The 16,325-nt window shown below is 37.3% G+C and overlaps 2 protein-coding genes across 2 annotated transcripts; both read left to right on the forward strand.

Moving 5' to 3' along the window:
- The first annotated feature begins 274 nt into the window (after positions 1-274).
- Positions 275-2,511, forward strand: LOC131629887 (uncharacterized). The gene is made up of 4 exons (XM_058900689.1): positions 275-396; positions 693-1,496; positions 1,611-1,772; positions 1,847-2,511. The coding sequence occupies exons 2-4, from the start codon at positions 1,260-1,262 to the stop codon at positions 2,144-2,146; spliced, it is 699 nt and encodes a 232-aa protein (XP_058756672.1). The 5' UTR covers positions 275-396; positions 693-1,259; the 3' UTR covers positions 2,147-2,511.
- A 10,316-nt stretch (positions 2,512-12,827) lies between these two features.
- On the forward strand, positions 12,828-16,182 carry LOC131629854 (pentatricopeptide repeat-containing protein At4g13650-like). The gene is made up of 2 exons (XM_058900655.1): positions 12,828-12,963; positions 13,067-16,182. The coding sequence occupies exons 1-2, from the start codon at positions 12,853-12,855 to the stop codon at positions 16,169-16,171; spliced, it is 3,216 nt and encodes a 1,071-aa protein (XP_058756638.1). The 5' UTR covers positions 12,828-12,852; the 3' UTR covers positions 16,172-16,182.
- Positions 16,183-16,325: the final 143 nt, after the last annotated feature.

Raw genomic sequence — 16,325 nt, forward strand, 5'->3', positions numbered from 1 at the left:
ATTCATGCAATAAAGTTGTAGGGAAATGTTATTTAATTCGGACCAATGAAAAGCTAACACTTGGTGTATCCATTCAATAAAGTTGAAAGAGTGAATACTTAATTTGTTAGTTACAAAAATAACCTTTTGTTAGTGCAAATAAATTTTGGTGAAAGGGTAATTTAGACAATTTGGTCGATCTATTATTAATGAATAGATAGTAGATAGTAGATAGTAGAGTAGATAGTAGATATTATAAATTTATAGGGTCCAAATACAAGAAATGGTAAAATGGATGTACTCCATCATGCAACACAGATAAAATGTGCTCTGCGCCTCTACCCACTCCTTCACTGTAGCGACTTTTCTGTGAACATTTAAGCAATTCTTACAAGCCACCGCGTCTCACTCTCAACGGTAACAACTCTTTCATTTACTTATTATCATCATCATCCATTCTTTTGTTTTCAAAACTGTGATTGTTTATTTATTAGGGCACTTCATTATTCATTGTTAGATTATATGTTTTCAGTTCCAATCAATTCTCAAGCTTTTGAGCATTTGAATTTACTCTCAGATCTTTTTAGTACTTAATTGTTGCTGCAGGTGGTTTACAACTCTATGCAAAATAAGAAAATAAACATAAAAAAATGTGAACAAAATAAACTTAATATACTATTTTATTTATAATATTTACACTTTTGAATTTGTAGTTTTGTCATGACTTTGCTGAACAAGAAGGCCAATCAAAATGATCGAATCAGCGACTTACCAAGTAATGTCATTGATGTCATCCTAGCAAGCTTGAGAATCCGAAACCAAGTTAGAACTAGTATTTTGTCTAAAAAGTGGAGGTATATGTGGACTTCAGTCCCTCAAATTTGTTTTGACAGCGACTTTTCTATGTGGTATTCGTATCTTGATGACCCTTACCCTGAAGCTCATAAAATCATCATGGATGTTCTTATGCTCCACAATGGGCCAATACACAAGTTTTCTGTTGACTTATCTGGAGACTTCAAATTTGATATCTCAATGGAAAAACTCAATATGTTGATCCCTTTTATGTCAAAGGACATTAAACATCTCGAGCTTTTGACCTACTGTATTCCTGAAGATGAAAATAAAACAATGCCGGATATTCTCTTCTCTTGTAAGGAATTGACTTCAAATTTAGCTCATTTAACTTGTCAATTCCACATAATTTCTGCGTCTTTAAAAAGTTGCTTGAACTTCACTTAGTTAGAATTGTAGTCAAGTCTAGTGTATTAGAGAGTTTTATGTCTGGTTGTCCAGTTCTTGAAAAGCTCACCATTGATGAATGTATTGGTTGTGATCATCTTGTCATATCTTCTCCTTCTCTCAAAGTCTTGGCGCTTGAAATGTGCGAAACAATGTCAATTTGTCTCAAGAAAGCAAATAATCTGATTGATTTTACACTTGAGGGATATCAGGGCAGATGTTTTATCAAAAGTTTGCCAAAAATTAAGAGGTTTTCTGTGGAAAGATGCATAAAGGTTAGAAAACATCACTAATTTTTTTCGTTGATCCAATCCAATGTTCTTAATGAAAGTTTTGTTATTGCTACTTCTGTATAGATAATCTCATAGATTTGTTGTTTGTATGTATAGTATCCATATGCTGATATTCCTACCACGCTGCTAGCAAGTTCATTCAGCTCTTTAGAGTATTTGAAATTGGATCAATTCAATTTGAATGATAAAGAAGACATTTTGTATTTTGTCAATGTTCTAAAAAGTGCTCCTAGGTTGATTGAACTTGTTATTAAACAGGTGAACATGAAAACCTATGCTTCTTTGTTTGTTTCTTATTGTTGTATTTTGACTCTTTCATTTTTATATTTCAGAGATTAAAAGATGTTGATGCCACACAAGTGTCGGACCTTTCAAAGGAGTTAGAAAGCCATAGCTGTTGCCTTAAACTTAAGATAGTGAAAGTCTACACTAGAGCTTGCTCTCAGCATGCAATGAGTTTGATAATGTCCATACTTGCAAATTCTCCTTTGTTAAAGATTCTTACTGTATGCAGATATGATAAATTAGATGCACGTATGTTGTTAAAAATTTCACAAAACTTGTTATGGATGAAAAGAGCATCACCAGGAGCACAGGTTAATTTCATTCACTCTACTTATGGACACTATTGATTTCTGCCATCCATCATGCCTCGAATCCAACTGCCTTGAAATTTTAAAAGGGAGAAAATAAAAGTAAGAAAACCGTATTGAAAAGAAACCGATGGTGGAGATTGCAGCTGAACAAACTGCACGAGAGAAACAACAAAAGGAGAGAATATGGATCCCTTATGATAAGGGAATGAGAGTATTTGGGGGATGTGGTGACAGTGGATGCATTGTATGCTGGCTTGGCTGACTTTAGTAGTCAAATTGTGTTTGGGATATTTTTTTTTTATGGTTTGTAATAGTTTTTGAATCAGGAGAAATGTTAACTTTCTATTTTGGTTGTTTATTGGCTGATTTTAGAATTTCGGATGATGATGATTCATGAATGTTTAAATGACAAGTTTCATGTTTTTTAATTACTAGTTTAGTTCACTTTTCTTGAATGGTCTTTTACTTACATTTCTCAGGTGGAAAAAATTAATTACTGAATGTTGAACACTGAGATCTGAGAAACCAATGGTTCAGTGTGATCATTGGATTAGACATATGGGAGCCATTAAACCTTCTAATGTGTAGCACCCAACTCACTCTAGTTTTATTTTTGGAGGGTCAAATGTTTTAGTGCTTTTGAGCAGAAATGATTCTAACTTAAACTAAAGTGATTTCTATAACTAAATATATTAGTCAATTCACTTTTGTGGACTTATTTAAACATAAATCGATATATTTTTAACTATTATTAAACATAATCAAGTTTTTAAAGCTAATTTAATGAAGCCCCCACTTCCAACATTCTATGGAGTGCTCTGAGGTTGGGATTGCCTTAGCATCTACTGCATCATCTACAACATAAACTGATGTTGTTGCTACTAGAGTTCTAGGCCTCCCATGACCTATGCGTCTAACCGCCACGATCCTGTTGTCTTAGGTATAGAAATCAAGTTGATCCTGTTGTCTTAGCTCAAAACATCGAGTCATCAACAATGCAACAGCAGAATTTTGACTCAGTCTGTAACATTTTGGTTCTGATATTTTTTCGCGTTTCACTGTGTATATGTTGTTATTTTGATTACGTTTGTTTTTTAGCTGCAATTATATGATGGACTGTTTTTTGATGATGTTGTAATATCGTTGTAATAATATAAATATTATGTGTGGTTACGTTGGTTTACTTTTTCTTTCGACATGTTGAAACCAAGCTAAGATTCGAAAACATGTTAGCAACATCGTATGACTGTTTGCTATGCGTTAAGCCTTTGCGCGATGATTTACGTGTGATGTTGTTTCATATGTTAATTTAATGTTGCATGTACTGTATACTTTTTTATTCGATTGCGATGAGAGTTTTGTGCATTAGCAACTTGCTGGATTTTCTTGTACATGTGTGCGCCATTTTTCTTTCGTTGTCGTTACGTGTCATTCGGTTTTAAGTATTATGTTAAAGGTCTCGCGTCGCATTTCTTTGCATTGAGGTTATTTGATTTTATCGTTATAATATGTTATTGTTATTTTCCTTTGCTGGCACGTTACGTTTCGTTATTGTTTCCTTTGCGTTGAGTTTATGTATCATATTTCGATTTGGTTGCCATGATCGCGTCTCACGCTAGCAATTTCTTATTTGATTTTTGTCGGTGCGACATTTCGATTCCATTGCGTGTAAATCAAATCAATTTTGTGTATATAACATTGAATTCTCACCCTCCCATTAGGTGAACCCAATTTGTGCCCTCGTGTTATGTGAAATCAATATGTGTCCTTACGTGACAATTCGCGTGTGACATTATTCCACCTGTTTACTTTATTGCATGTTGGTGTACCGCTTTCGGTTACATTTCATATCTTGCTTTACTTTCTGTGAATGAGACAGTTATAGAAGAAGAGTCCATGCACACTAATTCTAACTAACCATGCAGAGTTAGTTAGTTAGTTATTAGTTTGTTATTCAGTTAGTACAGTTAGTTGCATTAGACTAGCTAAGCTATATAAGAGCTCTTGTAATCTTCACTATTCTTTGAGATGAATAATACTGAACTTGCACTTTTCTCTTCTTCTTCTTCTTCTTCATACATCTTATGCTTTCTCATTATTCATCAATGGCTGCCATGAGCTTCCATATCCATAAGATTGTATGTTCACATGGTATCAGAGCCTGTGATCCGTTTCTTCCGCTGCTTTCTAAACGCAAGTTTCTTCATCTCCATCATCGTCTCCTTCTTTTCTCTGCTTCATTCTTTTCTTTCGTTCTTGATCTTTTTCGTTCATCATGTCGAATTACACCGAGGGTAGCGTTCATGGAGAATCCACTCCTCGCAACCAACCGAAAGGGTATCAAACTGATACTCTCAACCCTTACTTCATGCATCCAAACGAAAATCCTGCACTGATCCTTGTTACACCTCTTCTCACAAGCAGTAACTATCACTCTTGGTCCCGTTCAATGACGATGGCTCTCCGGTCCAAGAATAAACTGCACTTCATCAATGGCGTATTGCCTCGACCTGCAGACCTCGATTTCAATTCCATTGCTTGGGATAGGTGCAACACCATGATCATGTCATGGATCAAGAATTCTGTGGAACAAGAGATAGCTCAAAGCATTCTATGGATGGATAACGCAGCTGACATGTGGAATGAATTGAAGGAACGTTTTTACCAAGGTGACGTCTTTCGTATCTCGGATTTGCAAGAAGAGATTTGCACCCTTAAGCAAGGTGATTCTTCTATATCTTCTTATTACACCAAACTGAAAATTTTATGGCAAGAGTTAGACAATTTTTGTCCCATCCCTAGCTGTGAATGTGATCCATCCTGTTGTGCTCTTGTTAAGATTCGAACCTATAGAGACAGTGATCAAGTAATTCGTTTTTTAAAAGGATTGAATGATCAATATGCTGCCATTAGATCCCAGATTATGTTAATGGATCCTTTACCAAGCATATGCAAAGTTTATTCTTTACTTGTTCAGCAAGAACGACAAGTTTCTATTCCTATTGATGAATCCAAACTATTGACTGCTCCCAATACAAATCGTGATTCTGTGCCTAGAGGAAACAATTACACTCGGGGAAGAGGTAATGTTAGAGGTGGCAGGACTGCTGGTGGTAGAGGTAGAGGAAATCGTGTCTGCACACACTGTGGTATGACAAATCATACCATTGACACCTGTTTCAAAAAGCACGGTTACCCTCCCAATTGGAAAACTGATGGTGCAGCTGGTGCAGTTAACAATTATGTTTCTTCACAAGACAAGCATGAAGTTCAGCACAGGGATGATTCTGAAACAAATGTTCAAGCATCTTCTGGTTTGGCTTTTACTCCTGAGCAGCACAAAGCCCTGTTAGCATTGCTCCAAGATGCATCACAAATACAATCTCATAGCATTAACCAACTCACCTCTCATAACACTCCCAATTCAGGTATTATCTGCACTCTTCCCACCTCATTCCATCCTGATACTTTCATTCTTGACACGGGTGCAACAGATCATGTATGTTACACTCATAAATATTTTCAATGTTTAAATCGTATCAAACCCATGACTATTAAACTTCCCAATGGTAGCCTTGTTTCTACATCTCTTGCAGGAACTGTTAAGTTCAATGACTCCTTCTACCTAACTAATGTTCTATATATGCCTGAATTCTCCTTCAATCTTATTTCAGTTCCAAAATTAACTCAAAGTCTAAACTGTCAACTCATGTTCACTACTGTTGCTTGTGTCATACAGGATCTATCTTCCAAGAGGATGATTGGCACAGCTGAATTGCATGGTGGATTGTATTTGCTCAAGACTCCTATCATGTCACTTTTACCTGATCCACCTAGCCATTCTGTTAATTCCTTAGTTAACAAGCCAAAAATTGATTCATCTACTTGTAGCATATGGCATCTTAGACTAGGGCATGCTTCACATGCCAAACTTCTTGAACTAAATAAGACTTTTCCTTTCATCAAAAGTGTCAAATCTGATTTACCTTGTGATGTATGCTTCTATGCAAAACAAAAAAGACTACCATTTTCTCTTAGTAATCATGTGTCTAATTCTGTTTTTGATCTCATTCATATGGATATTTGGGGTCCATTGGCTACTCCATCTATGATGGGTTTTAGGTATTTCCTCACTGTTGTGGATGACAAGAGCAGATTTACATGGCTATTCCTGATGAAACAAAAATCTGAGGCTGCTAATCTTGTTCAGTCCTTTGTAGCTTTAGTTAAAACTCAATTCAATTGTCAAATTAAATGTATAAGAACAGACAATGGCCATGAGTTTAAACTTCCTTCATTTTACCAAAATTGTGGCATCACCCATCAAACTTCTTGTGTAGGAACCCCTCAACAAAATGGCATTGTTGAGAGGAAACACCAACATATCCTTGGCACTGCTAGAGCTCTCCTGTTTCAATCTCACCTGCCACATATCTTTTGGGCTCATGCAGTTAGTTACTCTGTCCACATTATAAATAGATTGCCCACACCTTTCTTGGACCACAAGTCACCCTATCATATTTTGCATAATGTTCTACCTGACATGTCCCATCTTAAGGTGTTTGGTTCATTATGTTTTGCTTCTACCCTCCAAGCCAATAGAAAGAAGTTAGATTCCAGATCCAGGAAGTGTATTTACCTAGGTTACAAAACTGGTGTGAAAGGTCATCTTTTGTTTGACCTCCACTGCAAAGAATTGTTCCTATCTCGAGATGTCAGTTTCTTTGAAACTATCTTTCCCTACAAACCAAAACATCAAACCACCCTTCATGACTCTCCTTCTGCTCCTCATTCTAATTCCTTTGATGACTTATTTGATAATCAGTTCATGACTGTACCTTCCCCAATTTCTCAGTCCAATTCTGATATTGGTGATCCTCCTACACTCACTAGTTCTAATCCTTCCTCCCTTGATATTTCCACTACTGAAAGTTCACCAGCACACACCATTATATCCCAACCTGATCCTAATCCCATTAGAAAATCATCACGACATGTTCAACCACCCACTTATCTTAAGGACTATCACTGCACACTATTAGCAGATACATCCACTCCTCTCAATTCAGCTGGCTCATCCTCCTCTAATTGTAAGTATCCTCTCTCTAATGCCATCAATTATGAATTTTTGTCTCCCATGCATAAGCATTTCATTTTAAGTATCTCTTCTATCCATGAACCTCAAACCTATGAGAATGCTATTTGTGATGCAAATTGGAAAAAGGCTATTCAGGCTGAGTTAGCTGCTCTGATTAAAACCAAGACTTGGGATCTTGTACATCTGCCTCCTCAGAAAAGAGCCATCGGTTGCAGATGGGTGTTCAAGGTTAAACTGCATGCCAATGGAACCATTGAACGGTACAAAGCTCGATTGGTTGCTAAGGGTTTTACACAAACTGAAGGCCTTGATTACACAGATACTTTTAGCCCAGTAGTGAAGATGACAACCATTCGAGTTCTTTTAGCTATTGTTGCCGTTAATCACTGGCCATTATTCCAACTTGATGTCAACACAGCTTTTCTTCATGGGGATCTCCATGAAGAGGTGTATATGAAGGCTCCTCCAGGTTTGAATCTACCTCAACCTGACCTTGTTTGCAAGCTACAGCGTTCTCTTTACGGCTTGAAACAAGCTAGTCGTCAATGGAATACCAAGCTATCTGAAACTCTCATCAACTCTGGTTACTTACAATCCAAGGCAGACTATTCCCTCTTCACCAAGCAATCTCTTCAAGGGTTCACTGTGATTTTAGTTTATGTTGATGATTTAGTCATTGGAGGGACTGATCCTGAGGAAATCACACGCACCAAAATCCTACTCGATACGAAATTTAGCATCAAGGATTTAGGAGTACTTAAATATTTTCTCGGATTCGAAGTAGCTCGTAGCTCGCAAGGCATCTTCATCTGCCAAAGAAAATATGCTCTTGATCTCATATCTGATGCTGGTCTTCTTGGTGCCAAGCCTTGTGCCACACCCATGCAACCTCAATTACAACTTCATCAATCTTTTGGCAAATCTATTTCTGAACCTTCTACCTATAGAAGGCTGATTGGTCGACTGTTATATCTTACACACACACGTCCAGAAATCGCGTATACTGTGAGCAAGCTTTCCCAATTTCTTGCTACTCCCACTGACAAACATATGCTCGCTGCTATTCATGTCCTAAAGTATCTCAAGAACCATCCTGGTCAAGGGCTTATGTTCAGATCCAACTCTACCCTACGGTTAACTGGTTTTTCTGATTCAGACTGGGGGGCTTGTCCTGACACACGTCGTTCCACCTCCGGCATTTGTTTCTTCCTTGGTGACTCTCTCATTAGCTGGAAGAGCAAGAAACAGGCAGTCATTTCTCGATCCTCTTCTGAGGCTGAATATCGGGCATTAGCACTTGCAACATGTGAAGGCATATGGCTGAACTCGCTCCTTCGTGATTTCCATTTATCCTCCACTGCACCTATTGTACTCTACTGTGACAATAAATCCGCTATGCACATTGCTGCGAACCCTGTGTTCCATGAACGTACGAAGCATATTGAAATCGACTGTCACGTTGTACGTGAACGCGTTCTTGATGGAACCATTCATTTGATGCCTGTCACGACACAAGAACAAGTGGCTGACATCTTCACTAAATCTCTCCATCCTGGTCCATTCAATCATCTTTGTTCCAAGCTTGGAATTTTCGACATTCATTCCAGCTTGAGGGGGGCTGTGAATGAGACAGTTATAGAAGAAGAGTCCATGCACACTAATTCTAACTAACCATGCAGAGTTAGTTAGTTAGTTATTAGTTTGTTATTCAGTTAGTACAGTTAGTTGCATTAGACTAGCTAAGCTATATAAGAGCTCTTGTAATCTTCACTATTCTTTGAGATGAATAATACTGAACTTGCACTTTTCTCTTCTTCTTCTTCTTCTTCATACATCTTATGCTTTCTCATTATTCATCAATGGCTGCCATGAGCTTCCATATCCATAAGATTGTATGTTCACACTTTCCGATTCTCTTGCACCGTTTCATCAAGCTTATTTCCATGATTGAAACTGACTTATGGCCCTGCAAGCTGCAGAGTTTAAACATAATTCATTGATACATCAAGTACGTAATACACTGGGAAATGACTCACGAACCTACACAATATGAATTGGACATATAGTTAAGGATAACAGAAAAGAAATAATATATTCCAAACCAAAGCATAAACTGCTTACTTTGTAAATCATCTTAGAGCCATAACATAAATTTTAGACACCATATAGTGAACTATATACTTTATTAACCCAGTATTCTTTCTAACTAGAATAATCCCAGCCTTTTCTATCACTTGTTCAGTGCACATCGTATTTCATAATCATAACTCAAAAATAAACAACAAAATCACAAATCAAAACTCACCAATTAACATTAACCTAAACCACAAAACACATTGAATTCAAAAACTAACTAACATACAAATGGCTCAAAACATCTTCTAGGTTAGCGAAATTAATGTAATCTTTATTGTAGTAAAGTCCTTGAAAATCCTAACTTAAATATCTCCACGGACTTGGATCCTCTCCTTCATTTTTCTCTCCTTCCCTCTCCATCATCTCTATCTCTCTCTTAATCTCACTCTCACTCATCAATAAAAAAACAATATTTAATCAAGAGAGAGAATGAAATTAAGAGAGAGATAGAGAGGATGTAGAGGGAAGGAGAGAAAAATGAAGGAGAGGATCCAAAGTGTATCTCCACTAACCTGATTAAAAGTATCTTAGAGTTCAAGCCAACCATAGAGATGGAAGTTTGACAATATTTTGTCATTCACTCTTGAGGAGGATTTTCTTAAGGCTTCTTGAGATTTTGAGGTAAGTCACTTGATTGAAATATGAATCGGAAAATTCGGAGGAAATTATTTGGCAAGTGGTCTTTTTTATGCTTAGTGAATATGATTTATCACTCACATATTTTTGTCTTGAATTGATCATGTCTTTAAGATGTTGAACACTAACGATTGAAGGGGATATCGACCCCAAAGTCCTTGATAAACCATATATAGAAGTACAAATATTCATTCTCAACCTTTTGTGGCCGCCACAAGCAGATCTTCTAGTATGCCAAGCATAACTCCAATATCACTCCGACCTCATTCTCATATGGATAACTCTAGATATTATCAGAAAGCTTGTACCTAATCATCTTCACAAAAGGCAAATCACTCCCCGAACTACCATTACATAAACTCTCATAGCTACTGAAAAGCTCAATCTTTAATGTTGCATGTACTGTATACTTTTTTATTCGATTGTGATGAGAGTTTTGTGCATTAGCAACTTGCTGGATTTTCTTGTACATGTGTGCGCCATTTTTCTTTCGTTGTCGACTTGTCGTTACGTGTCATTCGGTTTTAAGTATTATGTTAAAGGTCTTGCATCGCATTCTGTGAAGCACGGGTACTACGTTTTAGGTAAAGTACCGGTACCGGGCACGTACCGGGAATCGGTACGCGTACGGTACTCGTACGGTACGCACCGAAGCCGTACCAAAAATTTTTTATTTTTTTTTTGCTTTGGTACACCAACCGGTACACATTTGGTACACGTACCCAAATTTTTTTAGTTTTTGTTCCTACAAATCTTCGTCTTCTTTCAAGAAAGAGTAAGATTTATAATGAAGGAGTAACAATGTGGGATATATGTGGAGATGAATTGGATCTATTTGATGGAGCTGGTATTCTTGAAGTTGCGACTCTTTCTCTCGATGAACCTGAACTAGAAGCTGCATTTATTGGAGAAGAAAATATTGATATTCAACCATGATTTTATGATTTATTAATACTTTTAAGTATGATTTATTTAAGCAAACTATTTTTTTTATTATTTTATTGATATTTAAATAATATAACTGTTTAGTTATTTTTATAATTGTATTTTTAAAGCATTATACTAACGTACCCGTACCTTAGTTTTTCTAAAAATGACATACCCCGTACCAGTACCCGTACCGGGTACTGGGTACGTACCGGTACCTATGCAACGCAGCATTTCTTCGCATTGAGGTTATTTGATTTTATCGTTATAATATGTTATTGTTATTTTCCTTTGCTGGCACGTTACCTTTCGTTATTGTTTCCTTTGCGTTGAGTTTATGTATCATATTTCGATTTGGTTGCCATGATCGCGTCTCGTGCTAGCAATTTCTTATTTGATTTTTGTGGTGCGACATTTCGATTCCATTGCGTGTAAATCAAATCAATTTTGTGTATATAACATTGAATTCTCACTCTCATAGCTACTGAAAAGCTCAATCTCTACAAACTTCTAATCTACTTTCTTTGTACCTTGTTTTAAGCTTTTCAAGCACCGAGACCACAACTCACACCTCTCGACGTCGTTTGGGGGATCTATGACCCTCTTAGTGGACTCACACTATCAAATAAGCACCATGATATAAGAAATGAGAAGCACAAAGGGGAATAAAAGGGGAATAAAAGGTTACCTGGTTATGAGCAATTGTTAGGGATGAAAGACAAGGAAGGGAGAAAAATACAAGAAATACTTAATACAACATAGGAAGGAAATGAAAAACCATCGACCCTATTTATAGGGTTGATTGATAAACAAAAGGAAGACTACATTTAATACTATCCTCTTAGGACTATTAAAAGTATGAATATGTCATGAGTTACTACTATTTCCAAGGCATTTGACAATCATCATAACTAGTGTAAATGGAATAGTAAAGAAACCAACATTAGCCGATCACAGTCAAAGGTCTCCACACACAAAAAAATAAGATAAAAGCTATCCCAAAAAAGATCGTCTGTTAAGGCACGTCTGACAATCATTAACTGATCCTAGGCAATATTTTCTCCCCTATGCAACTTATGTTTGATGGGGAGTGTACATGCCCGATCTCTCAGTAGGTCTTTCGACCTTACGTAACTCATGCTTGATGGGTTGTGTACTTGTTCGGTCTTTCGATAGGTTTCAACCCTGTGCGATCCTACTTAAGGGGTTGCGTACATGTCCAGTCTCTGGATATGTCTTAAGAAAGAATTTTGCTCCCACTCAACTCATGCTATAGGGGATGTGTGCATGTTCAATCTATTGTGTCAGGTCATTGAGAGTGAGTCAGGTTGTAGCCCAATGCGATATAGCACACCTTAAATCAGTGGCGGAGCCAGGAATTTCAGGCAATCTAGGCAAAAAATTTAATATTCATCTGTTTTAATTTTCACACCTTATTTTTATTAATTTTGTCCCTAATTTTGCCCTTGGTTTTGTCTAAAAACCGGCTATTAAATTGGGGAAAATACAAAGAAAATAGGGGTTGAGCCCGGACGGATGCCTGGACTTCCTGGGCCTTGGAACCGCCCATACCTCAAATTATAACTCGTCCTGCAAGATAAGGTCGAACTAAGACATCTGATGGGTCAGGTTAATCATATCATCTTAAAACTAATACATAACAAATATTTGAATTACAGATACAAGAGATAATACATTTATGACCGATTGATAAGATTATGTACATGATTTGACAATTAAGTCTGATTGCTAATTACAATTAAAATCATTCTAATTAGGAAGAATCACTTAAAATGGTCTCTAATGAACATTGATTATAGAATTTGGGGAGAGTTATGATGTAATATTTTTGAAAGTGTTTTTTTTTTTTTTTTGAGCTTTTAATTATGACAAAATAGAAGCGTAAGTAAAAGCTTCCAATACAGATTAGATAGATGTTAACAATATGCTTTCTTCTTCTCCATTTTCTCTCCGTTCCTTCTTCTTCTATTCTCAACTACCTTTCAAATTCAACCACCCCTATTTTACCACCAAACCCATTTTCAACAATTACAAGGTACTTCCAAAACACCAACTACTATGTTGTTACCTTCATGCTTCTTGTTCCACTGACAAAACAAATTTGTGTTTTTTTTTTTTTCTTATTCATTTTTGTGCAGTTACTTTCTGGAAATTTGAGTTTTGCAGCATTCAGCAACACTGCATTAAGCTATGCGCACAGTGATGATGAACTTCCTGAGAAGGAAAAGGAAAGGGATGATGCAAATGCCAGTGGAATTGGCTTCTTGCATCTCATGGAACAACGTGGTGTTCGTGCTAATTCTCAAACTTTTTTGTGGTTATTAGAAGGTTGTTTAAGTTCTGGATCGTTTTTGGATGGTTTGAAGCTTCATGGGAAGATTCTGAAGATGGGTTTTGTTGATGAAGTGGTTTTGTGTGAACGTATTATGGATTTTTATCTTGCATTTGGTGATTTGAATGGTGCACTTAAGGTGTTTGATGAAATGCCTGTTAGGTCTTTGGCTTGTTGGAATAAGATTTTTCAGAGGTTTGTTGTGGACAGGATGACGAGTGGGATTCCGACTTTGTTGCGGCGGATGATGAAAGAAAACGTCGAGATTGATGAGAAAACTCTTGCTGTGGTTTTGAGGGGTTGTAGTGGTAATGTAGTTCCTTTTCATTTTGTGGAGCAAATACATGCTATGACTATAACACATGGTTTTGAAAGTAGTCCTTTTATATGTAATCCTTTGATTGATCTCTACTTTAAAAATGGTTTACTGAATTCTGCTAAGAAAGTTTTTGAAAGTTTAAAGGTGAGGGACAGTGTTTCTTGGGTGGCTATGATATCCGGTTTATCGCAAAATGGGTATGAAGAAGAGGCGATGCTTTTGTTTTCTCAGATGCACACATCAGGAATCTGCCCCACCCCGTATATTTTTTCGAGTGTGCTAAGTGCCTGTACAAAAGTAAAATTTTTTGAGCTCGGGAAACAGCTCCACGGCCTTGTTTTGAAGCAGGGATTCTCTTTCGAAACATATGTTTGCAATGCCCTTGTAACGTTATATTCCCGTTCAGGGAATTTGATATCTGCATATCAGGTTTTTAATGCAATGTTACAGAGGGATAGGGTTTCGTATAACTCACTCATCTCGGGTCTTGCACAACAAGGATATAGTGATAGAGCTTTAGCGTTGTTTAAGAAAATGCATCTTGATTGCCTAAAGCCTGACTGTGTTACAGTTGCAAGTCTTTTGAGTGCCTGTGCATCAGCTGGGGCTCTTCCGATTGGAAAACAATTCCACTCGTATGCGATGAAGGCTGGAATGATTTCTGACATTGTCGTGGAAGGTTCATTGCTCGATCTTTATGTAAAATGCTCTGATATAAAAACCGCCCATGATTTTTTCATTGCATCTGAAACTGAAAACGTGGTGATGTGGAATATGATGCTTGTAGCTTATGGCCAGTTAGATAATCTGAACGAATCATTTCAAATATTTACGCAGATGCAGATAGAGGGCATTGTACCTAATCAATTCACATATCCAAGTATTTTGAAAACTTGCACTACTTTGGGAGATATTGATCTAGGAGAACAGATTCATACTCAAGTACTGAAAACCGGCTTTCAGTCCAATGTGTATGTTTCTAGTGTGCTTATTGACATGTATGCTAAACACGGAAAACTAGATACTGCCTTGAAAATATTTAGAAGACTAAAAGAAAATGACATTGTTTCGTGGACAGCTATGATTGCTGGGTACACACAGCATAATAAGTTCGTTGAAGCTCTTAATCTCTTTAAAGAAATGCAAGATCAAGGGATACAAGCCGATAATATTGGATTTGCAAGTGCAATAAGTGCATGTGCAGGTATCCAAGCACTTGATCAAGGAAGGCAGATTCATGCACAGTCATGTCTATTTGGTTATTCAGACGATCTTTCAATTGGTAATGCACTTGTTAGTCTTTATGCTAGGTGCGGGAAAGTGCGAGAAGCACACTTGGCTTTTGATCAAATATTTATCAAAGACAATGTGTCATGGAACTCATTGATATCTGGTTTCGCACAAAGTGGATATTTCGAGGAAGCACTGAATATATTCGCTCAAATGAATAAAGCTGGACTAGAAATTAATTCCTTCACATTTGGCTCTGCAGTTTGTGCTGCTGCCAATGCTACTAATGTTAGAATAGGGAATCAGATTCGTGCCATGATTAAGAAAACTGGCTATGATTCAGAAATTGAGGTTTCTAATGCTTTGATCACATTATACGCAAAATGCGGTTGTATTGATGATGCCGAGAGACACTTCTTTGAAATGCCCGACAAAAATGAGGTTTCTTGGAATGCTATGATTACTGGTTATTCCCAACATGGTTGTGGATTCGAAGCGCTTAGCCTTTTTGAGGATATGAAACAGCTTGATGTATTGCCAAACCATGTCACATTTGTGGGAGTTTTATCGGCATGCAGTCATGTGGGTTTGGTGGATGAGGGAATTAGCTACTTCCGATCAATGAGTGAAGTTCATAACTTGGTGCCAAAACCCGAACATTATGCATGTGTTGTGGATCTTCTTGGGCGGTCTGGTCTCTTAAGTCGCGCAAGGAGGTTTATTGAGGAGATGCCAATTCAACCAGATGCAATGGTGTGGAGGACCCTTTTAAGTGCTTGTAATGTTCATAAGAATATTGATATTGGAGAGTTTGCTGCGAGTCATCTTCTGGAGCTGGAACCGAAAGATTCAGCAACATATGTTCTTCTTTCAAATATGTATGCAGTGTCTGGGAAATGGGGATGTAGGGATCGGACGAGGCAAATGATGAAAGATCGGGGTGTTAAGAAAGAGCCTGGCCGTAGCTGGATAGAAGTTAAGAATTCTGTTCATGCATTTTTTGCTGGTGATCAGAATCACCCACTTGCTGATATGATATATGAATATATCAGCGATCTGAGTTTTCGAGCAGCTGAAAATGGTTATGTACCACAGTGCAACAGCCTTCTCAGTGATGCAGAAATACGTCAAAAGCATCCAACCGAAATCATTCACAGTGAGAAACTGGCAATCGCTTTTGGATTGCTTAGTTTATCTAGCTCCACTCCTATACACGTTTTTAAAAATCTCCGTGTTTGTGGGGATTGCCACAACTGGATTAAGCATGTCTCTCAGATATCAGACCGAGTGATCATAGTGAGAGATTCATATCGCTTTCATCATTTCAAAGTCGGCAGTTGTTCGTGTAAAGATTATTGGTAAGACTGAATAACGTTGGCCAAACTAATGAATCCCTCAAGACTCGTGGCATGGACCACAATTTATGACAAGTGCAGAACATAGTTTTTATTGTTGGACTATACCCTTTTCGTGGAGGCAGCACCACCGTTGATTAACAGAAACCATCGTTACAGTG

This window comes from Vicia villosa, unplaced genomic scaffold (assembly GCF_029867415.1).
Source record: "Vicia villosa cultivar HV-30 ecotype Madison, WI unplaced genomic scaffold, Vvil1.0 ctg.000621F_1_1, whole genome shotgun sequence".
In the NCBI taxonomy this organism is placed as follows: domain Eukaryota; kingdom Viridiplantae; phylum Streptophyta; class Magnoliopsida; order Fabales; family Fabaceae; genus Vicia; species Vicia villosa.